The 26,166-nt window shown below is 42.4% G+C and overlaps 1 protein-coding gene across 1 annotated transcript in view; it reads left to right on the top strand.

Moving 5' to 3' along the window:
• PDE2A (phosphodiesterase 2A) overlaps nt 1-26,166 on the top strand; it is a 376,017-nt gene that overhangs the window by 112,808 nt on the left and 237,043 nt on the right. The window contains exons 3-4 of the mRNA XM_068112452.2: nt 10,742-10,831; nt 13,721-13,812. Of these exons, the coding sequence (XP_067968553.2) occupies nt 10,742-10,831; nt 13,721-13,812 (182 nt within the window). The remainder of the gene's footprint in view (nt 1-10,741; nt 10,832-13,720; nt 13,813-26,166) is intronic.

Raw genomic sequence — 26,166 nt, 5'->3', positions numbered from 1 at the left:
ACAATATCTCAAAAAGTTGTGGACAGATTCGGTCGAAACTTGGTGGACAGGTCGAGTGTGTAACAAGGAAGAATTGATTCAATTTTGGTGGTTATCCGAATCTGGATCTGGATCAGAGAATTTTTTTTTATTTTTAAAGTGATTCTTCACCATTATTTCAAAAAAAAAGTTGCGGATGAATTATGACAAAACTTGTTTGATAGGTGACAAGAACAAGCCGATTCGATTTTGGTTCATGTCTGAATCCAGATCTGCCTATCAGTGGGGGTACAAAACGTAAACTGGTCAGCCTGGCAGAGGTATGCACTCCACTGAGTGACATTCTAATTTGTCAATGTCATTGCAATTTATGTACAGTATTATTGATGTCTCCTAATCATCCTTATCCTACATATACCTTATCCTACATATACCAGCGAGAAACATTCTTTAGCAGGGTCTAAATGGGGAGCATATCTGTTCTTGGTGAACACTTTTCTGGCTACCTGTTGTACAAACACAAAATTGTAATAACCTCCACTATACAAGTAAAAAGTGATAGGACACTAAATACACATGTAAGATTGTTCATTTATGGCCATGTATTTGATAATTTGATTCTTAACAGTGCTCCACCACCTTTGGCAGTACAAAACTTGGAAAACTGCCATTTGCAGTATTTAACAAATTTTTGGAAGCCAACACATGATTTAGCACCAATTCGAGATTTACGGTTGGGAATAGTTTTTGGCCGAATCTGGGAATCGTTTTTGGCCGAATCTGGGAATCGTTTTTGGCCGAATCTGGGAATCGTTTTTGGCTGAATGTTCTGTTTTTACATTGCCATGACCTGTGGTGCTGCACTTCCTGAGGAAAATGACCAAGAGTTGACTTGAGAAGGTCAAATGTGAGGCAAATCTTGCAAACCTCTGGCCATTCATTTTTGAAAGTCAGATCTTTATCTCATGGTATATTTATTACATACAGATTTCACAAATTCTGCTTTGCTGTTTGTTTTTATTGTGAGAAAATAAGCATATTCATGCTGGGAGGATTCATTTCAAGTTACGTTGAGGTGGAGCTGTTCCAATACCTCTGGTAATGGATTTATTCCATAAATTTTCCTATTGAAGCAGCTTCCTGCTCAAGGAAATACACTGGGGGAGGCAGGGCGGTGCAGCGGGGGGGGGGGGGGGGCGGGGGGGTGGGTGGTTTTGCCATTGCCTTCCCAGCATCTTTAGTAAGGGCAGGAATTAGTCATTTGTTTAGGATCCTGGCGGGAACTCACCTACTCTTCACGAAAGACACCATGGGATATTTAACATCCGACTAAGGCTGGTAGACAACTCCCCCATTTAACGTCCATCCCACAAACAGTGCACCCATTGATCCAGCCTATTTCTGGGTCTAAAGTGGTTTGCCACGTATATGTGGCAAGAGGATCTTCACAGAAATAACTATATGGTATTCATAAAATACTTACCCCGTGCAATTTATTGAAGGCACCAATGACGTACATCACTGCTAACGCCACTTATTCCCCATGCGGAGTTCTTTACAATGAACCATGCTTCAATCTTTTCCATGGAGCGGTTTTGAAGCTATCGAGGTCTAAATGTTTTCGATTTTTCCAAGATTGTGCCCGTCTGACCTACGACGTCATAAGTATCACTAAAAAAAAATCTGCATGGTAGACACATGCTATGGTGAAAATTTTGTGTTAATCGAAGGAACGGTTGCCGAGAAAATGATTTTTTAAAATGCAGGCACGTACTACGCACCCGATCGCTTAACCTGCTTCACGAGCGCAAGGTAACTATCTATTCTACAACATACTTAATAAACATCCTCACATTGTAGTATGTATTTAATAGACACACTCATGTTGGAGTACATATTTAATAGATGTATTCACGTTGCAGTACGCAGTTAATAGATGTATTCACGTTGTAGTACGTATTTAATAGACATACTCATGTTGGAGTACATATGTAATAGATGTATTCACATTGTCGTATGTATTTAATAGACATACTCATGTTGGAGTACATATTTAACAGATGTATTCACGTTGTACTACTTATTTAATACTCATGTTGGAGTACATATTTAACAGATGTATTCACGTTGTACTACTTATTTAATACTCATGTTGGAGTACATATTTAATAGATATATTCACGTTGTACTACGTATTTAATAGACACTCATGTTGGAGTACATATTTAATAGATGTATTCAGGTTGTACTACATATTTAACAGACATATTAACATTGGAGTACATAATAAACAGATGAACTTACTAGTTTTGCAGTGGCATATCAAGCAACCAAGCAATTAAGCAAGCAAACAGTTTTATATTTTAGATATATTATATACAGTTTATTCAGAAAGTATTCAGACCCCTTCACTTTTTTCACATTTTGTTATGTTGCAGACTTGTGGTGAAATCGTTTAAATTCATTTTTTCCCCCTCAATCTACACTCAATACCCCATAATGACAAAGAGAAAACAGGATTTTAGAAAGTTTTGCAAATTTATTAAAAAAGAAAAAACTGGAATATCACATTTACATAAGTATTCAGACCCTTTGCCATGACGATTGAAATTTAGCTCAGGTGCCTCCCATTTCTCTTGATCATCTTTGAGATGTTTCTATACCTCGATTGGAGTCCACCTGTGGTAAATTCAATTGATTGGACATGATTTGGAAAGGCACACACCTGTCTATATAAGGTCTCACAGCTGACAATGCATATCAGAGCAAAAACCAAGCCATGAGGTCGAAGGAACTGCCTGAAGAGCTCAGAGACAGGATTGTGTCGAGGCACAGATCTGGGGAAGTCTACAAAAAAAATTCTGCTGCATTGAAGGATCCCAAGAGCACAGTGGCCTCCATAATTCTTAAATGGAAGAAGTTTGGAACAACCAGGACTCTTCCGAGAGCTGGCCGCCCGGCCAAACTGAGCAATCGGGGGAGAACGGCCTTGGTAATAGAGGTGACCAAGAACCCGATGGTCCCTCTGGCTGAGCTCCAGAGATCCTGGGTGGAGATGGGAGAAACTTCCAGAAGGACAAACATCACTGCAACACTCCACCGATCTGGGCTTTATGGCAATGTGGCCAGAAGGAAGCCAAACAGTTAAATCTTGGTTTCATCAGACCACAGAATCTTGTTTCTCACAGTCTGAGTCATTTAGGTGCTTTTTTGCAAACTCCAAGCGGGATTTCATGTGTCTTTCACTGAGAAGAGGCTTCCGTCTGGCCACTCTGCCATAAAGCCCAGATCGGTGGAGTGTTGTCGTGATGGTTGTCCTTCTGGAAGTTTCTCCCATCCCCACACAGGATCTCTGGAGCTCAGCCAGAGTGACCATCGGGGTCTTGGTCACCTCTTTTACTAAGGCCCTTCTCCCCCGATTGCTCAGTTTGGCCGGGCGGCCAGCTATAGGAAGAGTCCTGGTTGTTCCAAACTTCTTCCATTTAAGAAACATGGAGGCCACTTTGCTCTTGGGAACCTTCAATGCAGCAGAATTTTTTTGTAGGCTTCCCCAGATCTGTACCTCGACACCATCCTGTCTCTGAGCTCTGCAGGCAGTTCCTTCGACCTCATGGCTTGGTTTTTGCTCTGATATGCATTGTCAGCTGTGAGACCTTATATAGACAGGTGTGTGCCTTTCCAAATCATGTCCAATCAATTGAATTTACCACAGGTGGACTCCAATCAAGGTGTCGAAACATCTAAGATGATCAAGAGAAATGGGAGGCACCTGAGCTAAATTTCAAGTGTCATAGCAAAGGGTCTGAATACTTATGTAAATGTGATATTCCAGTTTTTTCTTTTTTAATAAATTTGCAAAACTTTCTAAAATCCTGTTTTCTCTTTGTCATTATGGGGTATTGCATGTAGATTGATGAGGGGAAAAATGAATGTAAACGATTTCAGCATAAGGCTGCAACATAACAAAATGTGAAAAAAGTGAAGGGGTCTGAACACTTTCTGAATGCACTGTACTAATGGAATATCTTTTGTGGAAACTTTCCCAATATCTCTCATATTTGTTATTTAATAAGCATATAAGCTAACAAAATAAATAGTGTCAAATAATATACGGTATTTTAAGCACAGAGCAGGGACTAAAATGTCCTGTTAATGTTCCCGAAATGACCTGGCAATGTCGGGGTGAAAATGAAAATGATCATTTTTCCTGCATTTGCCGAAATGAAAATGAGAAAATATAGAGTGAAAATTGCCTGAAATGGGTTAGCCTGTTCGCATTCCAATCTGAACCCCATGGCTACTACTCATCAAGCAGATTAGCCAGGGTCAGGATCCCATATACCATATGTTTGTCCATCGTCTACTAATGTCCTTGTAATTAATGTAAAAGTAAATGTATGATTCCTAATGTCTTTCTCCTGCGAGTGATCCTCCATGAGCCTTGGATCAGTGCTAAAGAAATGGATACAGTGTGAATATCAGAAAAAAAAAAAAAATAGAACGGCACTCGGTAGAGTGCATACCTTTGCCAGTCTGAACGGTTTACGTTTTGTATCCCACTAATAGGCTGGATCTGGATCTGGACCTGAAGCAAAATCAAATCGGCTTGTTCTCGTCACCTAACCAACTCATCCACCTCGTTTATTCCGAATCCGTCCAAAACTTTTTGAGATATCGTGCTATATATATCGTATTTTGCCCCATATCTCTCAATGGTGAAGAATCACTTAAAAATTCTCGGATCCGTATTCGGATGTTCACCAAAATTGAATCGATTCTTCCTCGTCGCACACGCAACCTGTCCACCAAGCTTCGGCTGAATCCATCCGCCACCTTTTGAGATATCATGTTCGCAGAAAGAGAAACGGAGAGGGGTGAAAACAACCTGGTGGCAGAGGTAACAAGAGAGTTCATAAAACATCTTACCCTGCGCTGTCTTTAGAAACAAGGACATGGTTGGGGTATTCAAGCGGCAAATTGATTAGTCGTGATAATGGAAAATGCCATACTATTTTGTAAAATAAATATAAAATAACGATTTTAAAGGTCGTAGAAAAAATAATTCAGAATTTCACCACCGTTGATGCAGCGTCTTTTACACCACTTTATTTAAGATGTCACATTAGCTCTTCATGCCTGTTTTTCTGTCCTTTATGATATCCTTAAAACATTAAATTTCTTGTTTGGAATGATTTTCAATTTTGTTTGACTGCCAGACAGACAGAGTAAAAATAATCTCACTCTCTGCGTGTGCACGATTGGGACGAACTCGGTGCCAAAGTAGTGCCAAACTACCTATTCATGTTCAAAATATAACATTCAATTGAAATCAAGTTGTTCTTCAGTAATAAACTGACGTTTGTCGAGAAGACAGACAGACAGAATTGAACCAATTGCTTAATCCCACTTTTCGCTTCGCGTGCGCTGGGTAATAAAATGTATTTAATATAGTCACCAGTACTATAGTTAATGAGCAATTCAGTTGTGAGATGTGCTTGGTTGTGCAGCAGATGTTTAAGGTTGTGGAGCGACTGCTCTTCCACTTGGCATGAGCATCTCGGTGACCTTCACCTGCTCGGCACATTTCCGGCTGGACTTTACTTTTCCTGCAGGATACAATCCAGAGCCTTGCACGTGAAAGTAATCACAGTACGATTTTAGCATTTTCTTTCCCATTTTCACCTTCCACCGCATAGAAAATTGCCAACAAATCCTCCTGTCCTTTCCTTGCACCTAAGTTCGATGCTTTGCTTTTGCTTTTTTAACGCTTTGCTTTTTTAAATTCCTTCCCATTGCAGCTACTTTCGAAGAAAATTTGCATTGCCCCGTCTCAGGTGCTCTGCCATGTCGGGCAACCTCTTCTTACACCATCTTTCAGGTTTTTTCAATCCAGCACCACCATACTTATTTGAGCAATGACATCACGGGCAAACAGATCATTAATCAAAAGAGATAAAGCTTTGCCGTTGTTGAAGAAAATAAATAACCGGACGCAGTGAATTATGAGTAGGAATGCCATTAAGGGATTGCTTTGCAAGGGAGAAAAACTTTGCAGTCGCAGCATGTCACGTCACGGCAGCAGGGTTGATGCCATTAATATTCTCTCGCCTATCTTCTGCAGGGCGTGCCCTGCCCCCCCCAAATCATTCATCATGCATTCACCGCTGTGCATCACGAAATGTGAATTTCATTGACATTTCTGCAAAAGCGCACAACAATGAGCCCTTGGAAAAAAAAAAAATCCCTTTCATGGTCCACGGCGACACAGCCTTCAGCGGTGGCTTTTCAAATTAGCGAGCAGCAGGGTGTGTAGACATTTGGACTAGACCCTGCAGGAGAGCTCGGGAGTGAATCTTCACTTCATTGCGGGACTTTGCTTTGAAGCTGGCATTATACAGGATGAAGAGAAGGGACTGGGAGACTGTTCGGATGTATAGTTCGTGCTAATCCTGATCTCCGAGACCACTACGGGTTCTGACCTTCACCTGGGTAGATCCAGCGCTGGCACATCATCAATGACGCAGCAACAAAACTCGCCCGAACGACCAGTTTTCGTAAAGATAAAATGATCTTCTGGGAGATAGTAGTGGATGCCGTGTACATTGCCTTATACCTGTGATGTTGCATTGCATTTCGTATGGATCACCTGCAACACCTGCACAAAGCTCAAGCACCTGTACTTCATTCAGCACTCTTGATTTCATTTTCCTTTTCGGAGCCATCGACCTAATGCGTACCTAAGGGAGAGCAGAGTAGATTGATTAAAAAGAAGAAGAACATGGTAACAATTTTAGGTAGGAGGTCAAATAATAATGGGGGAAGAGGTTTAAGGGAGGAGAGAAGGGGAATTTATAAGTAAAGAGGCCTCTAGAGGACATTACTGCATGAACCATTACAGCTGAACAAAACCACTACGCAAACTGAACATGAAGCACTACAGCGTTTAAGTTTCATATTACGTCGATGTAAGATGTAAGGAAATTTGACTTGTGGGTGACGGCTAACTTACTGTCAGCCTTTAGGCCCACGCCCACCGGAGAGCGGTGTCCTGTCTAACCCCCTTCCACTGTTACTACCATGGTCCATGGGTGTTGTTCTGTGCCATTATCCACCACTGGTCTTCCAGCCATGATATGTGTCCTCGTTGCACTTGCCTCATGGCTCCAGCCATGAACTTCAGTCATAAAGGTCCCTTGATTACACTAGGTCATCTTGAACAACTACAGCATACAGGTGTCTCTTTTCTCCCCCAAACCAAGATAATTAGAATAGCAGATGATTCCCTCATTGACATTGTAAAATGAATCAGTTTCGTTCGTTGCACATGGCATGCAGGTGCAATGGGTGACAGTACTTAACCGTGTTCACCACTGGTTCAGGGATCATTCTTTGAAATTTTAAAGAATGGTTTTGTTGGAGTACATGTGAATAATGACAATCAATCTCATTATAATAGAGCAAACGTATATGGTTATGTCGGTTTGTATGTATGTTTATATGCGACTAAAACGTCTTCTTCTTCTTCAAAAAATTTTTAACACTCTTCATTAACCCTCTTAATTACGTTTAGACTACTGAGACCCCTCAGACATTTGATGACCCTTTAAGTCCCCGAAGACCCAAAAGACCCAAAAAGAGACCCCAAAAAGACCCATGAAGACCCTTGAACCCAAAGACCCAGAGGAAACAAAAGACCATTAAGACCCAACAGCCCCTGAAGACACCAAAGACCCCGAAGACCCAAAACACCCCAAAGACCCAAAATACCCTTAAAGGCCCAGAGGATCGAAAATACCCTGAAGACCCAAAACACCATGAAGACCAAAAAGACCCAAAAGACACCGAAATGGTCAAAGATGCCTATCCCTCTGAAACGACGTGTGGTGACGCGTGCTGAGCACGCCGAGTCACGCTAGTTATAATTATATCAACTGAATGATGAGAGGTATGATAACCACCTTCGATTCAAAACAAAAGAAGGACTCACGACCGAAACTTTGCTTCATCTTCTTCCGCGACTCGAATCTCTATAAAGACTAATTTCCCATTAGATGGAAACAAGTCCTTGTACTGTATGTGGGATCTTGTTTTCTACTCAAGTTCCTGTGGTGTGTTCAAGGTCCACAGACACAGAAAACATTTTAAATTAGTTTTTGATGTGATTATATAGATTAACTAATAAACAAATAACCGAACGTGGTTTTAAATTCTAATAACTTTTGAGGTTACTGTTGAAAAAGCAAACCCGCCAGGTACCGCCCCTAAAAATTGCGATGATCATGACGTCATCTGCGTGACAATCAAAGGTAAGGTTGTCTCAGCACGCAAAGGATAATGTCTGCACAACTCGCGGCAGACTTGTCAGAAAGTGAATTTGACGAAGAGTTTTCTGGTCAAGAATCCTCCGATAGTCAAAATCATGAAAAAATCTACCCGCAGCAAAATAACGCCCGCGAAGACGTAAGGGTCATGTGGGTAATAATTCGCCGTTTTTTGGGAGGCGGGGCTAATCGAGCGCAAAAGGACATAAAAAAACATTAATGTCCTCATTCCAATATATTTATCCAAAAAAAGAACAACGATTAAAAGTGGTGAAGAAATATCTATTTAACAATTAAACCAAACATTATTTTCTGTCTCCTGTGCTTTCATTTACTCCCGCCCACTGGCATCACTAGAGGGGGGCGGGGGGTGCGGACCGCACCGGGTGACACTATCAGAGGGGGTGACACCAAATTTTAGCAAAAATGTATTAATTTTTATTAAAATTTCCCTGTAGTTAGTTATAACAACAAAAACATTTTCCGTAAGCCCAGCTTACATGTATCAATATACCGACAAGGCTAAAACTCTATGCTAATTTACTTTTTGAACCTTCTAATGCGCTCCGGTCAGAGCGGTCATTATTACCCAATTACAATGACGCTTCGAATCACGTGGTTTCGTCTGCACGCGCCGCAAGCACGCGCTGTTTTCGTTGCCGCTGGTGTTTTTATAGTCGCTGCTTTTGTCAAATTTTCTGGTGTTTTAGCTACAATATTGTGGTAATTAGTATTTGTGAACCTATATTGGTTCACGAGTTATCAAACAGTGACCACTATATTCGTCATGGGTGTGTGTCTGTCTGTCTGTCTGTCCGCAGCATAACTACCCGATGATATCATCCGGTCTTGATGAAACTTGGGTGGGAGGTTGATATCATGATCTAGTTGTGTCCTGCCTAGAGTGGGCGTATTGCGCCCATTGTGGGCGGAGCCACGCCCGAAAAAGATGTCTTGTTAGGGGGTAATCGAGTTCAAGCCACATCTTATCCGAGGGGTTTGGTGGAATCTGACAGGGGTTTCGGTATTTGGTTAGGCCAATGTCATGTGTCTAGCCCGACGGAGCTCGATTTTTCATTTTCGCCCCAAGGTCAAGGTCACAAGGTCACGAAATTTAGAAAAGTCGATTTTGATGGTTTTATTACAATGTTCGCTTCCTGATAGGGTGAAATGTCGTACATGATCTTATATTATCACATACATCATGAAATACAAGTTTTTCAACAAATTTCAGAATCTTCGACCTTTGACCTTTGAAGGTCACAAAGGTCAAATTTTCGAAGTTGTCTGAATCGAACCGAATTTTCGGTATTGTGTAGCTAACTAACCTCATAACTGATTATACATTATTTTCTATCTCATTTCAAGGTCAGTAAACTTCGTTTTGACATTTCAAGATCACAAAGGTCAAATTTTCAAAGTTGTCGGAATCTAACCGAATTTTCGAAATCGACCGAAGAATACCGCTCGCTCGTGAACCATCGTCGTCTTCTGACTTGTCAATAACTTTTTTGAGAATTAAGTCATTAACGGAAAAGAAGGAGTAATAAGAAGGTGTAATTTTAATTTTGCTAGTTGTTTATGTCACTACTATTGCCATTACATTCAGTGATATACGGGAATTACGATTTACGAGTAACATTAGTGCAAAAAACATTACTAAGGATTCTGTATGGTCTGGTACAGGAGGAGGTCCATAGGGGGGGGGAGGGGGGCTGACACCATGAGTTACCACACTGAGTGACACCAACCCTAGTGACGCCACTGCTCCCGCCTCCGTCCCTGCCCCCACCCCACGGAGTTATGAATAGAATCTATATACCACAGTTCTATATATACCTCCGTGCCCCGCCCACGTCCCCGCCCCACGGAGTTATAAATAGAATCTATATACCACAGTTCTATATATACCTCCGTGCCCCGCCCACGTCTCCGCCCATGTCCCCGCCCCCATCCCCCCCTCCTCTGCCTGCAGGTACCTTCTCGATTTTCGTTATGCATCCACCCAGCAAGGTTCGCGTATTTGATTATTCCCGTGTGTAATGTAATGCTGTTCCCGGAATGCGTGTAATGTAATGCTGTTCCCGCTCCATGTCAGTTCGGTTCCGTGTTTTGTGTAAATACCATATCTCCTTGTGACTCGAACGGGATCTTGTAAGATCTCGCGAGAGCGCGCCACGCAGCGGCAGCAATGGTCTGATGAATGAAGCAGTTATTAAACAACTCGTTGCGCGCTCATTTTGAGCAGCGACGTAACCTTGTACAAAGTGACACTTCTGACAGTAACACCTTGTACAAACGTCTCTTTTGTAGCTCCACAGTCAGGAGGATGCCATGAGGCCCGCCAAAGCCTTCACTATAGTTGTTTGTCCGTGCTCGATGCTTTTAAAAGTTTGACCCGATGTAGCGAACGTTGTGCGTGTTTGTCTGACTCCACACAGGATGCCTTGCTGCATTTGGCGGGAGTGCTGGAGCGAGATGCTTTGCCCGATGCAGTCCATTGCGCCATCTGCACAGTGCTGCCTCACGCCGTACGTATACACCGCAAATAAATGGTTGGCAAAGTGGGGTCAAAAGTACGTTTTTGTTCACCTCGTTATATTTTTGATGATGAATGTTGAATTATTTGTCTCAATATTATGAGCAATAAAGCGAAACTGAGAGGCGAAAGCTGCCTCCCGGCCAATTTTTTTTTTTGTACTTTCGTTTTTTTGTTAATTTATCTCGTGCTTTTGCTTTAGATTCACTGTTTTTTTGAAATTCCTTCTATAGTACCTTTTATTTTAGTATGAATATAGTCATTCCAATTGGATGCCTCTATTAAGCTGATTTATGAGGGTGTTCCGTTAACAAGCAGCTTGCTATCGCTATCCAAACCTGTCGTTCTGCTCACCTAGCCGCTTGATAAGCGGAGCAAGCGATTCCAGAGAGTTGCTTCATTAAGTTAGCAAAAATGCCCGCCATACTCTGATTCAAAACGATAGGACAGGCAAATAAATGTTCACAGAATAATATTCTCAAAAAACGATTGAAAGGTGTGTTTCATACTTTAATTTTACCCTCCTTTTCATCCCAATTATTTTAGATCTACAAACGTGCACAGCGGTCAGTCAGTAGATGAGCTTGGCCGGGGTCTCCTTTTGACTCTCCATTTATTTCCCTCTTACTCGACACTAGCTGCTATAACACAATAAATTTGTTTGGGGAAGTTGTCACAACAGGATCGAGTAAAACTGATAACGATGGCCCGACAGCATTTGTTCCAAGTACCAGATAGCATTTTTCCATGGAGACTGCCATGTTGTTAAGTGGTGCCGAGCACTCAGTTCTGTTCGAGTGCTTGTGTGATCGCTTTGAATTAAGCAAGCCGCTTGGCAAGTGATAGCAGCCCGCCTGCTAACGGATCACACCCTGGAGACGCTCTACATGTGGACGATTGTTTGCTAGAGCTACTCTCGCTGCTTTCAATACTTTCTATTCTTTGATACAATAAAATATTAGAGCCTATTTAGGCCAAGTAAAATAAATTCTTAGTTTCTTATCGTCTAATTATCATCCCCATCAGCCTCATTTTTTTGATATGTACTATTTTCTGCTCAGATCTGAAAAAAAAACAAAAAAAAAACGAGAGCAATGCGACTGCGTTGCCAATATTCCTCTGGATAGTCCCACAACGGGTATATGCCCTCGTTCTGTCCTAAAAATTAACAAGTTTGATTTTAATCCCTTCAGCTGTTTTGAAGTATCACATTTTCACCAGACATGACAGGTTTCACATCGATCGGTGAAGCAGTTGTCGAGAAGGGATTAAAAAAAAAAAAAGAAGCTTTCAAGCTAATATGGCTGCCACACCACGTGACATATGACCTTAAACTAGAGTAAAAAATGTACACTCTGCATATGTATGGGTAGGGGATCACGTATGTGAAGTTTTGTGTTGATCAGATAAGGTTAGGTTTTCTATCCAAGATGGCTGCCAAACCACGTGACCTATGACGTCATCATTTTCAAACTATATGCAGCAATGGTGCTAGATGATATTTGTAAAAATTTGCATCGATAGGGTAAGCGGTTTCAGAGATATAATTATTGAATATTTTCCTTCAATCCAATATGGCTGCCACACCATGTGACCAATGATGTTTTCGTGATCATCTTTTAATCGCCATGCCTAGTCAATGACACACGTAAAGTTTCGAGTCTATCAATTTGGTGGTTTGGGAGAAGATGCTTTTTTAATGTTTTAGGTTAAGTCCAATATGGCTTCCAAAACATGTTACCTATGATGTCATAAATTTATGACATCATAGGTCACGAAAACATAATGCCTCCGGCCACATTCAATGGCGGAGGAATAAAAATTTGTTCATTTATTTTTGTCACGGGAGTCTGTAAACCAGACCAATAATTATTTTGGGCTCCCTATAGGCCTAGTGCCCACGCAAATGAAATCGATCTAATCTGTAAGTACGCTTGCTCACACCACACCACACACTCAGCGAATGCGATTTGGGGGTTTTTGGGTTGGGGTATTTTGGGTCTTCGGGGTCTTTTGGGTTTTTGGGGAATTTTGGGTCTTCAGGGTCTTTTCGGTCTTTAACAGTATTCAGGGTTGTTTGTGTATTTTAGGTCTTTAATGGTCTTCAGGGTCTTTTAGGTATTTAGGGTATTTTGGGTGTTTGTGGTCCATTGGGTCTTCAGGGTCTTTTTGGTCTTCTGGGTCCTTGGGACTTCTGGGTCCTTGGGGTCTTTTGGGTCATTTGGGTCTTTTGGGTCTTATCTGTCCTTGGTGTCTTCTGGATCCTGGGGGTATTTTGGGTCTTCGGGGTCTTTTGGGTTTTTGGGGAATTTTGGGTCTTCAGGGTCTTTTGGGTATTTTGGCTCTTTGGGGTCTTTTCGGTCTTTAACAGTATTCAGGGTTGTTTGTGTATTTTAGGTCTTTAATGGTCTTCAGGGTCTTTTAGGTATTCAGGGTATTTTGGGTGTTTGTGGTCCATTGGGTCTTCAGGGTCTTTTTGGTCTTCTGGGTCCTTGGGACTTCTGGGTACTTGGGGTCTTTTGGGTCCTCTGGGTCATTTGGGTCTTTTGGGTCTTATCTGTCCTTGGTGTCTTCTGGATCCTAGGGGTATTTTGGGTCTTTTCGATCCTTGGGGTCTTTTGGGTCCTTCGGGTATTTTGGTAGTCTTTTAGGTCTTTTAACCAGTGGACACACAGTCGTGTTAAAAGATTGCCCATTAAACCACCCCACTCAAATCTCTCCTAAAGCACTACTCAAAGCCTTTAAAACCTACCCTTGTAAAGGGGGACAGACACACAAACACACAAATACACATTGTGTTTTATATGGTAGATATCCCATGTGAAAGTCATTCACTTTGAATTACAGTTTGAAAGAATTGAAAATGTATAATTTCTTCCAGGAGGAGATGTTGGTGTACGTTCTTGATCCTGCAGGAACTTGTTTTCGCTGCCATGATCCTCTGCACAGTCTTCCAACTGATGGGCCCATTGGGTATGTAAGTTGTACCAGGTTGTGCAGAAATGGTTTGATTAGACTGTGGATGAAATTGATGGAACATTGACATTGGTATACTGTCATCCCTGACAAAGGGTAAACACCCAAAATGTCAGCTTCTCCTTGCCTCCCAGGGCGGTTAGCATACCTCGATCGATGTCTTGTCGATGCAATTGATCGACCTGTCCGTCGATGCAGATCGACATTAGTCTTCACAATTTAATGAACTGATATCATTGAGTATAAATTATTTTGGAGGAAGATGACGTCAGCAAGTGCTAGGACATGTGATGCGGCTATATAAGTCAAATTGCAATAAACATAATTTTATCTCCCTGGGAATGTTACTTCTTTCTTGAGCTCGACATCTCGGGCATGCGATTCTCTGGAGAATGCTCCGAGATAATTTTATCTTTCCCAGCTATGTGTGTCCCTAACGATATTAGTTCCTACAAATGAGCAGCTGCGACTGCTTTATAAAAGTACAATTGTACTATTTTAGCACTTGCTATGAACATCAATCAGGCGTTGCTTAATCAATCGATGAACTTGTGATTGTGAGAAATACACGTTACTCGAACATGGAGCTGTTGCATATTCCACCTTTCTGTTCACTTTTTGGTGCCATTTGTGTCCTGCAGTTTTTTTTAGTAACTCTGCATCCACATGTATTTATACCTCCACTCCATTGTACTTATTCTGTCTAAGTTTGTCTGAGCACCTTAATAGCATTGTCATCATGTTCATGCATGGACTCTCTCTGTCTCTCTGTCTCTGGCTCTCTCTGTCTCTCTCTCTGTCCTCTCTCTCTCTCTCTCTGTCTGTCTGTCTCTGTCTCTGTCTCTGTCTCTCTCCCTCCCACACACAGCTGATGTCTGGGTGATGTATTGTGTATAAATAACATTCGCAGTGGTCTGCCAAAAGCTGATTTATTTCTCCGAATGCCAGGATTAATGGTTTATTATGGCATTGCCTATCTGTGCTTGAAATGAAAGTGTGGGGCTTGAATGTATTGCCTCATTTTTACCTGACACTGACAGCAGCGATGGTGTCCTGATAACACATTTTATAACATGTGGCTTTTCATTTAGTATTATAAATTTTTTTTTTTTAATCTTCAGTGTGCACTGTCCAACACCAACAACTATTTTACTCTGTTTCTAACATTTTGTACCCTTCATCATCCTTCAGCCTCAAAAAGACCTCTGTGATGCTTTTCCTTGTAGGTCAGCTGTCTGGCATTCACGTGCCACGTAGAAAACCCCTTTGATGAAACATCTGCTGGCAAATTCCAAAAGGAATGGCTTCATCATTTTTGATGTTTCAATTTACCCTTGGAATGAGAAGAAAGAATCAAGCTCTGCACTGAATCGCTTTGCTGCTTGCCATCATGATCTTGAAGCAAAACAAGCAAGAATACATTAGAGAAATGTCTGCGATGTTTGTTCTACGAGATTGCAATTTGTTTCAATGCACCATTGTAACAAGCAAGGATTTTTCTTTTCCAACATTAGTTTTCTAAATATGATTAGTGGAACAACTTGTATGAAGATTATATTTTAAATCATAGAAATCCTTCCACTTCGAAAGATGATGGGCTGCGCCCGGGTTATCTCAGTTTCAAGTACCGTAGATGAGCCGTGTCTGTTGTGGCTGGACAATCCAACCTGGGAGTGGCAGGCTCATACACCGTTACTGCAGACAAACAAAGTGAGGATAAAGCCGGCTGCAGCTTTGGCCTTGCGCTGAGCTCGCTTGTGCGCTCTGTAGGCAACTCTCCTTTTGTCTGCCAGTTTCACACCTGATGACAGTGTGACTTCAACTGCCGTGGTCATCAGCCAAGGAATCCCAAGTGTCAACGCAGATTTCAACTGCCCTCAAATCTCTTTTGCAAGCATCTTTGAAGTGGAGTTGGGGATGGCCCCTTGATCTTGTACCAGTAGCTAACTTGCCGTACAACATGTCCTTTGGGATGTGGCCTTCCTCCATATGATGTACATGACTAAGCAATCGGAGATGCCGCTTGCTAAGGAGAAAGAGCATGCTGGGTATATCTGTATGAAGGAGCGCCTCTGTGTTGGTAACTTTCCCGCCATGAAATGCCAAGGATTAGTCAGAGACAGTGGAAGTGGAAGGTATGAAGGCGCTTTTGCTGGCTTGCATATATTGTCCAGGACTTGTTTCCGTAGAGAATATTGCTAAGCACGCAGGCCTTGTACACGTGGAGCTTGATCTTTTCTGTCAGCTTGCTGTTTGTCCACACTCTCTTACACAACTTTGCCACAATGGCTGTGACCTTGGCAAACCTGCTGTTGCTTTTTGTGTCCAGGAAGCTCTCAACTGCTTCTACAATATGCTTGTCAATGGTGATGCAGGGTTGAGTTTCCACATCCTGGCCCATAATGTTGGTTTTCTTTACACTGATAGTCAGTCCAAACTCCTTGCAGGTGTGGGAGAGCTGGTCTTCCACTTGTTGCAGTTGATCCTCTTTATCTGCACCCAATTTAGCAACTCTCAGATAAGAATCATCTGCAAACAGCAACTCTCAGATAAGGACTTCCCTCACTTTGGTCATTGCACAAACCCTTGCAATGTTATACAGCTTCCCATTTGTCCTGGTGTGCAGGTAAATACCCTCAGTCAAATCTCCAACGGCATACAAAACAGCAGAGATTAGAATGGCACTCGGTAGAGCGCACACCTCCACCACTCTGCCAGGCTGAACAGTTTGTTTTGTATCCCACTGATAGGCCGGATCTGGGTCTGGACCTGAGCCAATATCTAATCAGCTTGTTATTGTCACCTAACCAACTCGTCTTCCAAGTTTTGTCATAACTTGTCCACAACTGTTTGAGATATCATGCTAGTTATTGTTTTCGGCCCCATCTACAGTCCTGGCCAAAAATATTGGCACCCTTGCACATTTTTCAAACAATTTTTTTCTTCCAGAAAATTGTTGAAATAAAAAATCTTTTGTTATCCACATAAATATTTCTTTGGTTTGCAGTGTAACAAAAAAAACGAAAAAACTACTAAATCTTAGCTTATTCAACACAGAAATCCTAAAATGGTCCGGACAATATTATTGGCACCTTTTTGAAGTTGTTAGAAATAATTAGATTTCAAGCAGGTGATTCTCCGTTACTTGGGAATTGAACTCACCTGTGGTGAGTTGCAGATGCCTGCAATATAAAAATCACTCATTCAACCAGTTTGAATAGAGAAAAGGAGTCATTCTGCTGTTTTGTCTCACTGTTTGTACCGCAATGGGTGTGTTCCTCAGAATTGTCTGAGGAGGTCAGACACAAGATTGTAGCCAAGCATGGACAACCTCAAGGCTACAGGTCCATCGAAGGAGATCTTGATGTTCCTGTGTCCACCGTACACAATGTTATCAGGAAGTTTACGGCCCATGACACTGTAGCCAACCTCCCTGGACGTGGCCGCAAGAGAAAACTTGATCAAAGATTGCAGCGAAGGATTGTTCAAATGGTGGAGAAAGCACCTCGATCAACTGCAAAACAGGTTCAAGCTGCCCTTCAGAAACAAGGTACGGCCGTTTCAACTCGCACCATCCGTCACGAACTCGATGAAAGGAGATTCTATAGTCGGATAGACAGGCTGAGAGAGAGACATAAGAAAGCCTGAATGGAGTTTGCCAAAACACACCTGAACAAGCCAAAATCCTTCTGGGAGAATGTCCTGTGGACAGATGGGACCAAATTAGATATTTTTGGTGAAGCACACCATCTCTATGTTTACAGAAAACAAAATGAAGCCTTCAAAGAAAAGCACACCTTCCCTACAGTCAAACATGAAGGAGGTCCAGTGATGTTTTGGGGTTGTTGTGCTGCCACTGGCACTGGGTGCCTTGAATGTGTGCACAGCATCATGAAATCAGGAGATTACTAAGGCATTTTGGAGCGCAATGTTCAACCCAGTGTCAGAAAGCTAGGTCTCCATCAAAGGTCATGGGTCTTGCAGCAGGTCAATGACCCCAAACACACTTCAAAAAGCACCCAGGAATAGTTGAATACAAAACGCTGGACTGTTCTGAAGTAGTAGTAGCCAGCAAGTAGTAGTAGCCAGCAAGTAGTAGTAGCAGCAATTCTGAAGTAGCCCGCAATGAGTCCAGATCTAAATCCCATTGAACACCTGTGGGGAGATCTGAAAACAGCAGTTGGGAAAAGACATCCTTCAAATCTGGGAGAACTGGTGCACTTTGCACAGGAAGAGTGTGCTGAACTGCCAGTAGAGAGGTGTAGGAAGCTCGTTCTTGGCTATAGGAAGTGCTTGACTGCAGTTAGTTGTCCAAACGCCGTGCTACCAAATATTATGTCTCGGGTGTCTAATGTTGTCAATATCATTTCTTTTTATTTTTTTATTTAAAAGGATTTATTAAGTTCTGAATCAAAAACAAAGGTTCTGTAACATTAACAGTGAAATAAAGAATTGTGGAGACCAAATACTTTTGTCAATTTCAACTTGTATAAAGAGAAAATTGTGAGTTATTTGAAAAAAGTGCACGGGTGCCAATATTTTTGGCCACGACTGTATCTCAATGGTGAAGAATCAATTTAAATATTAAAATAATTCTCTTATCCACATCTGGATCTTCACCCAAATGGAATCAATTCTTCCTTGTTACACTCCGAACCTATCCACCACATTTTGTCCAAATATGTCTACAACATTTTGAGATATCGTGCTATATATTGGCTTTCGCCCTATCAGCCAATGGTGAAGAATGACTTCAAAGATTCTAGTACCCGGATCCAGATCTTCACCAAAATAAAACCAATTCGTCCTTGTTACATACCCAACCTGTCCACCAGATTTCGCCCGAATCCGTCCCCAACTTTTTGGGATAACCTTTTCACAGTCAAACAGACAGACAGACAGACAGACAGGCAGGAGTGACAACATAACCGGTGGTGGAACTAAAATTCATATTCTAAAGAATGTAGGTACCAGTACACAGCCCTGCTTCACACTGCTGCTAATCCAAAATTCCTCTGACGCCATTCAATTGCAGCTAACCGTGCTATGCATTTTCTCATGGAATGACGATATCGGCCATGTTGTGCAGGTGGACAGCCAGTCTTATGCTGAAGTTTGAAGAGACCACTTCTGCTAACGAAGTCAAAGGCCTTGGTTAGTTCGATGAAGGTGATGTAAAAGGGCTGGTGCGGCTTATGGCTTTTCTCATGCATTTGCCTGAGCAAGACGATCATGCCCACTGTTGACCGTCCAGATTGGAAACCACTGGCACTGGGATTCCGGATACATGTGCAACGCCAGGGTCTGCAGTCTTCCCAAGAGAGCTTGGGCAAAGACCTTTCCCACTGTACTCAATAAGGAGTTTTTGAATATGTACATAATAATAGTAATAACAAGCATTCTGAGTATTGCGTTGCAATACATGTCCCCTACCGGCAGTCTGTCGTCCGGAAAACTGTTGGGGAAATTGCCAAGGGTTATTTACCCACAGGTTTTGAATCGTTCCCAATCGCTAATTACCTCAGGACGGGCTCACCTGTGATTCGCACTCGGGACTTCGATTTATACACCTTGCAGACAGGTCAGCAGAAGCACGAGAAAATACGTTGTTTATAAAGAACCTTTCGAGTCGCTAAATATCAGTAATTTATTATATTTTCCGGTTCACGATCAATGATCGATGTGTATACATATGTTGCTCGGCTTGGCTCCGCCCCTCACGGAAGCACGCGCTGTGTCACGCTTTTGACGTATGCAGACGAGGCTGAGGCTGAGAACTCTAGAATAAACAAGAGATATCCTTTTTTTTTTATACTATCGTTTAATTAACGATATCTGCCAAACCACGTGACCTATCGCAAATTCCAAAATGACATTTTAGTAGACTGACATGCTGAACAGATCTGTGAAGTTTCCCCTCGATTGGATCAAAAATGAGGGAGTGGCTCGGTTTTAAAGGTTCATGCTTAAAAACGTCATAACTCTGAAACCATGTGATGCATGACGTCATGGTCGCTGACTTTTTTGTTCGTCATGGGTATGCGATTCTGCCTGCAAAGTTTGGCCTCGATCTGTTCAGCCATTGCAGAGAAAAAGGGGTTTTCATGTTTTCACGAAAAACAATATGGCGGCCGAACCACGTGGCCCGTGACGTCATAATTACCATTAAAATATTCTACAGACCGAGTCCCCCATACGGTGAAAATTTAATCTCAATCGGTCCTATTATTGCAGAGAAAATCCTTTTTAAAGGAAATTAAAACTTAAAGTGGCACTGAGTTAAGGATCATCAGAATTATCAGAATTCCCAAAGTTCAAAGTGCCATAACTTTGTCAAAAATGATCGAAACGTCGTGAAGTTCGAACTTGATCTGTAACTCATCATGAGGAAACCATGTGCCAAGTTTGAAATCATTAGCATTAAGCGTTTAGAAAAAAAGTCCGGAAAACTGTTCTTTGCGTGACGGAGTGACGGCGTGCAAACCTATTGTCCCCTCCGGTGTACACCGGTAGGGGACTAATAATAGCCTAACTAGAAAGCATCTGAAAATGCAAAGCTCGTCCACATCCCTTTGTATTCAGACATCTTCTGTATGTTCAAATAACAAAAATAGTTAAAAAGAAAAACTGCAAAATGAAAATTTATGATTTTATGCAGCCTTGTCCTTTGAGCTTTGGATCTAAAAAATATTCTGCTTCTAGCTTCTGATTGGTGAAGCAATTTTGTGACCAAATATGCACATTCTTAAAATTTCAGGTCAATTGGGTGAAAATTGATGATTTTATGTGATGCTGATCTATAGGTAGCACCCCACTCTGCCAGTTTGTACGTCTGTCCGTCCGTCAGTCCGTCACGCAAAGAACAGTTTTCCGGACTTTTTTTCTAAACTCTTAATGCTAATGATTTCAAACTTGGCACATGGCTTCCCATGATAAGTTACAGATCAAGTTCGAACTTCACGACGTTTCGATCATTTTTGACAAAGTTATGGCACTTTGAACTTTGGTAATTCTGATAATTCTGATGATCCTTAACTCAGTGCCATTTTAAGTTTTAATTTCCTTTAAAAAAGATTTTCTCCGCAATGATTGGACCGATTGAGATTAAATTTTCACTGTAGGGGGGAATCGGTCTGTAGAATATTTTAATGGTAATTATGACGTCACAGGTCACGTGGTTCGGCCGCCATATTGTTTTTCGTGAAAACACGAAAACCCCTTTTTCTCTGCAACGGCTGAACAGATGGAGGCCAAACCTTGCAGGCAGAATCGCATACCCATGACGAACAAAAAAGTCAGCGAGCATGACGTCATGCATCACATGGTTTCAGAGTTATGACGTTTTTAAGCATGAACCTTTAAAACCGAGCCACTCCCTCATTTTTGATCCAATCGAGGGGAAACTTCACAGATCTGTTCAGCATGTCAGTCTACTAAAATGTCCTTTTGGAATTTGCGATAGGGCACGTGGTTTGGCAGATATCGTTAATTAAACGATAGTATTTTTAAAAATGGATATCTCTTGTTTATTCTAGAGTTCTCCTCAAGCCGCACCGCATGCCCTCAGCCTCGTCTGCGAACGTCAAAAGTGCGACACAGCGTGCGCTTTCGTGAGGGGCGTAGCCAAGCCGAGCAACATATATATATATACACATCGATCATTGACCTTTTGACCAAATTATTAATTTACCTTCTCCATATCCTTATAATATAGCTTTGTTGAAAATTTGATAACAAAACTCAAATGGTAAATTTAAACTTCAGGTCAATTGGATGAAAATTCATGATTTTAGGTGTCACTGACCTTTAACCTTTTGACAAAATTATTAATTTTCCTTCCCTGTATTATCATAACTAGGGCATGCCCGTACTATATATATATCTAAAATTATATCCCCCCCCCTATTTACATGAAATGGTTTGGTCCAAAGCGAACGGCTTGCGAGTGGTGACAATCCCCCCCCCTCTATTTACATGCAATGGTTCGGTCCAAAGCGAACGGCTTCCGGAGTTTGGTAAAGAAATCGCCATCGCGTACACAAACGCGCAGGAAAGCGAATGAATCGCAAATTCGTTTTTATTAGTTGTAAAACATAATGCCCAATTATTCAATTAGCGCCAACGTATTTTGGCTGTTTGCAATTTAATCGCAAGGCAAAGTAGAAAGAGAAGAGGGAAAAAAAGAAAAGCCTTGCCTTGCTGCAAACAGCTGCTGCAAACAACAACAACAGGGAAGGCTGCACTGTCCGGAAGTTGGCATATCGCAGTTACGATTATTTTAGTGTTAATGGCCAATTATTCAATTAGCGCCAACGTATTTTGGCTGTTTGCAATTTAATCGCAAGGAAAAGTAGAAAGAGAAGAGGGAAAAAAAGAAAAGCCTTGCATTAACGCATTAACGCTTGCATTGCATTAACGGTTCGGCACACGTGATAGCTCGCTGCTCTCTGATTGGTTGAAGCGTTTTTTGGACATAGCTCGGTAGGTACTTGTCCGATTAATTTCAAACCTTGAAAAGGCACATCCTCGGGTCCCCAGCAATATACCTGGCAAGTTTCAAGTATATCGGACCCGTGGTTGTCGAGAAACAGCGGTCACAGACAAACACACAGACACACAGACACACAGACACACAGACACACAGACAGACACACAGAGATTACTGGAATTATAGATAGATAAAGCTTTCGTGAAAATTTGATGACAATAGCTCAAATTGTATAAAAGTCATGGCCCGGACACACACACACACACACACACACACACACACACACACACACACACACACACACACACACACACACACACACACACACACACACACACACACACACACACACACACCTTTTTAAAAAAAAATTTTATTTCTCACAATTCGATCTCTTATGATTTTAAATTCTTTTTTCTCTTATACAATTCTTATTTAAAAATGCATTTAATTAATCGTACAGTATTGGTTGTACCTAAACTTAAATATAAATAATTTAAAGGATTTCTGTAAATGATGTAAAAACACACACACACATACACACACACACACACACACACACACACACACACACACACACACACACACACACACACACACACACACACACACACACACAAAGGTGATTACAAAACCCCGTCTCCTGCTGTGCAGGGGACAGGCTAATAATTAATTGTATTTATATCGTGTCTTTTGCCAATAGATACAAGATGCATAATGACATAATGTCGGGATCATGATACAAACCTACACAATATGACGTTCTGCTTAATTCACCACCAACTCCAAATATCTCAAAGTACTAAGCTTTACAGGCCACTCAATTTTGTTCAAATGACAAAACAAAATCTTGAAATCAATTATCATTGCTAAGTACATAGTAATCGATGGAAATCCGACATGCATTTTGATAATTTTAACATGGATTGTCCTCATAAAAGGTCTCATGTACAGGATGTTGCTCTGATTGACCCTTCATATGGTTGAGTACACTCACAATTGGCTGCACTGTCCTTGAAAGGAAGGAAACAACCGAAAGCAAGAACAAAGTGGAGGGAACATAAAATATTTGCTATGGCAATTATGCGGAAAGCAAGGAAGCATCTGGGCGAGGCATGTTAAAGGCCGAATTATGCCGGGTTCCCGTTTGACTGACTTGTGGCCGAGGCATTTGGTACCAAAAGGTGTCGGCGACCCATCGGCCTTACTGGGATGTCCAAAGTTTTTGGGAATTGAATGAGCTTATTCTTCCATAAAAACTTCTAAAATGTAGTTTTGTGATCGCCTACTACTGAAACTTAATAGCTCTTGGTACAACACTCACTCACCGCAGGCACATAGGTGTTCTTTCTGTCTTCTACCGACTCCTCTCCGGCCTTGCTCCCCCAGCTCTATCTGTGCTCTGTCCCCCAAATATTCCTACAGGTCGCATAAGATCTGCCACTCTGCCAGCAACCCTCTTATGGTTAAACTGCCGAAATCTCGGCTCTCTGCTCACCTTCACTCTTTCATTCCTCTTTTCTCCCGCCTCTGGAACAAACTCCCACACTCCCTTCATCCCACTCCTCCCTCCAGGTCTTTAAAACAGCTGTTCACCACCATCTCTTATCTTCCCCCATCCAAAACCTTGATCTTTTCTACCTCCGCTAATTCACCCCAGATCCACTTTTTTAGAAATTCCAACTTCTTTCCTGGAAGTCCTTGCAGTGTCCATATGTTTTATACTTCTCCCACCCCCCCGCCCCTCATTCCCATGCCCCCCCCCAAAGCTCTCTCCCTCCCACAGATCTCTCGATGTCCCTGCCCTCAAATGTTGTGTTTGTGTCCTTCCCCCTCTCTCCCCATCTTGTCCACCGCTCCCCTTATTATATTGTTATAGATCGCGGTTAGATGTTATAGACCGAGCGGTGGTGTAAGACCGCGACCTAACAAAACTCACCCGATTCACCCAGACTTTGGCCGTATCGCACCGTAGCTGCCCAATGAGGGGAAAAGACAAAAACGACGAATGCAAAGAGGAAAACGAAGGCAAAGAAGTTGGAAATACTACTAAATTTATTTACTATGTACACACATAAGCAAGAAGAAAGCAGGCACGTTTATTTACAGGCACATGAGACGCAGGTGACACAGTGAAAATGATTAGCTTATGCAGACTTGACTTAACTACCCAGGACAGCACAAACAAAGACACTGACTCACTCGGGGAATGCCAGGAATGGCAGAAGGTGGACGGCTGGAGGTGCACGCTTGGTGGAGCCAACACGGAGCTTGGTGGAGCCAACACGGAGCTTGGTGGAGCCAACACGGAGCTTGGTGGAGCCAACACGGAGCTTGGTGGAGGGGAACGCTCGGTGGAGCCAACACGGAGCTTGGTGGAGCCTTGGTGTGACGGGTTCTCTCTTCTCTGTAAAAGCTCAACCGTCTTGTCTCTGGTAAAAGCTCAACTCTTCCAGTCTCTTGCAAAAGCGAATCTCTCTGACTCCTCTCCACGGCTTGGGCTCCCTTGTGTCTGCCGGTAAAAACTCATCTCTTTTTGCCACACCCCTGCCTTGGGTTATATAGGCCCCCGCCCCTCAACCTTTGCGAACCTCCCCGACCGCTCTTCCTCCGCCCTCTGTAGCCAAACCCCTGGCTCATGGTTGGTCGAGCGGGGCTGGTTCACTCCTCCCCCTCTATGACGAGGTGGAGACACGCCTTTCTTCCCCAACCCTGCCTCGTGGCCAATGGCGGCAATTGGATCGGAGGTAATTGGTGATGGGAATGGAGGGAATCTATCTCTTTCACTGGTGCAATGGAGTATTTCAATTAATGGAAGACACAGCCTTACGCTAATACACATAATAAGGATATAACTGTCAAAAGAAAGGATATATCGTGTCCTGCATGTATGTTTTATGGACTAACTACGGAAACGCCCTTTGACCTTTATACAACCACAAACGGAGGGAGGAGGGGTGATATTTTACAACAACCTCTTACAACAACATTTTACCACAACAACAAAATAAAAAAACATTCTCATATCCACAACACTGCACCCTCCTCCCCTTAGGCACGTCCCGGGCCTATTACTTTTACCTTAGTGTGGCATGTAGGTGTAGTTCCCTCTACTTTTAACCTGACCCTGAGTGCGACTGGTTTTAAAACATAAATAAATGTGTCCCGCTGCTCCATTGCACCCTGCCTAACAGACTTACGCCCACAGTTAACCGAATTGCGGAATGGTCTTCAAACTATACACTGACGGTGGGGAGCATTATCTACAATTGACGCTACTTTTATTTACAAAACTAACCCAGGACCTGTAATTGTTCTTTCTGGGGGGGAGACAGTCTGCTCTGCATCAATGCACCATGAACGCACCCAATAACGCACCAATACACACCCAAGCACCAATCGGTGCAGTCACCATAGTTCATCAGTGTTCCATAAAAATAAACCAACAACCCCTAACCCTGCAGGTGATCTCTTGCTCTTCGGCTCCCTCTGCTGGTTATTATTATTTCTTCCAGTTGTTGTCATTTTCATTTGCTTTGCTTACTGGCGGCCTATTTGCAATAAAGCTTGCCCAAACGTGTCCATTTTATTTATCTTTATTTATGGCCCACAGGGCCGACTACGTGTGGTTCACCTGTGGGGCATCGGTGCCCTGTGGCCAAGGTCCGCCAGCAAGATTTCGGGCCCTCATGGCCGGTTCCAGCAGAGGGGCCTTGCCCCAACCCATGGGGTCCATAAGTGGTGCTCGGCCACTGACATGTGGTCCATAATGTGGTGCATCGATGCAGACAGCTGGTTCTGGGAATTTCGGGCGCACAATGGCCGACCCACACACGCTCCCCTCGGCGCCCAACGGCGCTCAG

Source organism: Myxine glutinosa, chromosome 4, assembly GCF_964187855.1.
Source record: "Myxine glutinosa chromosome 4, kmMyxGlut1.1, whole genome shotgun sequence".
In the NCBI taxonomy this organism is placed as follows: Eukaryota; Metazoa; Chordata; class Myxini; order Myxiniformes; family Myxinidae; genus Myxine; species Myxine glutinosa.
This window is presented reverse-complemented; position numbering and strand designations above follow the sequence as displayed.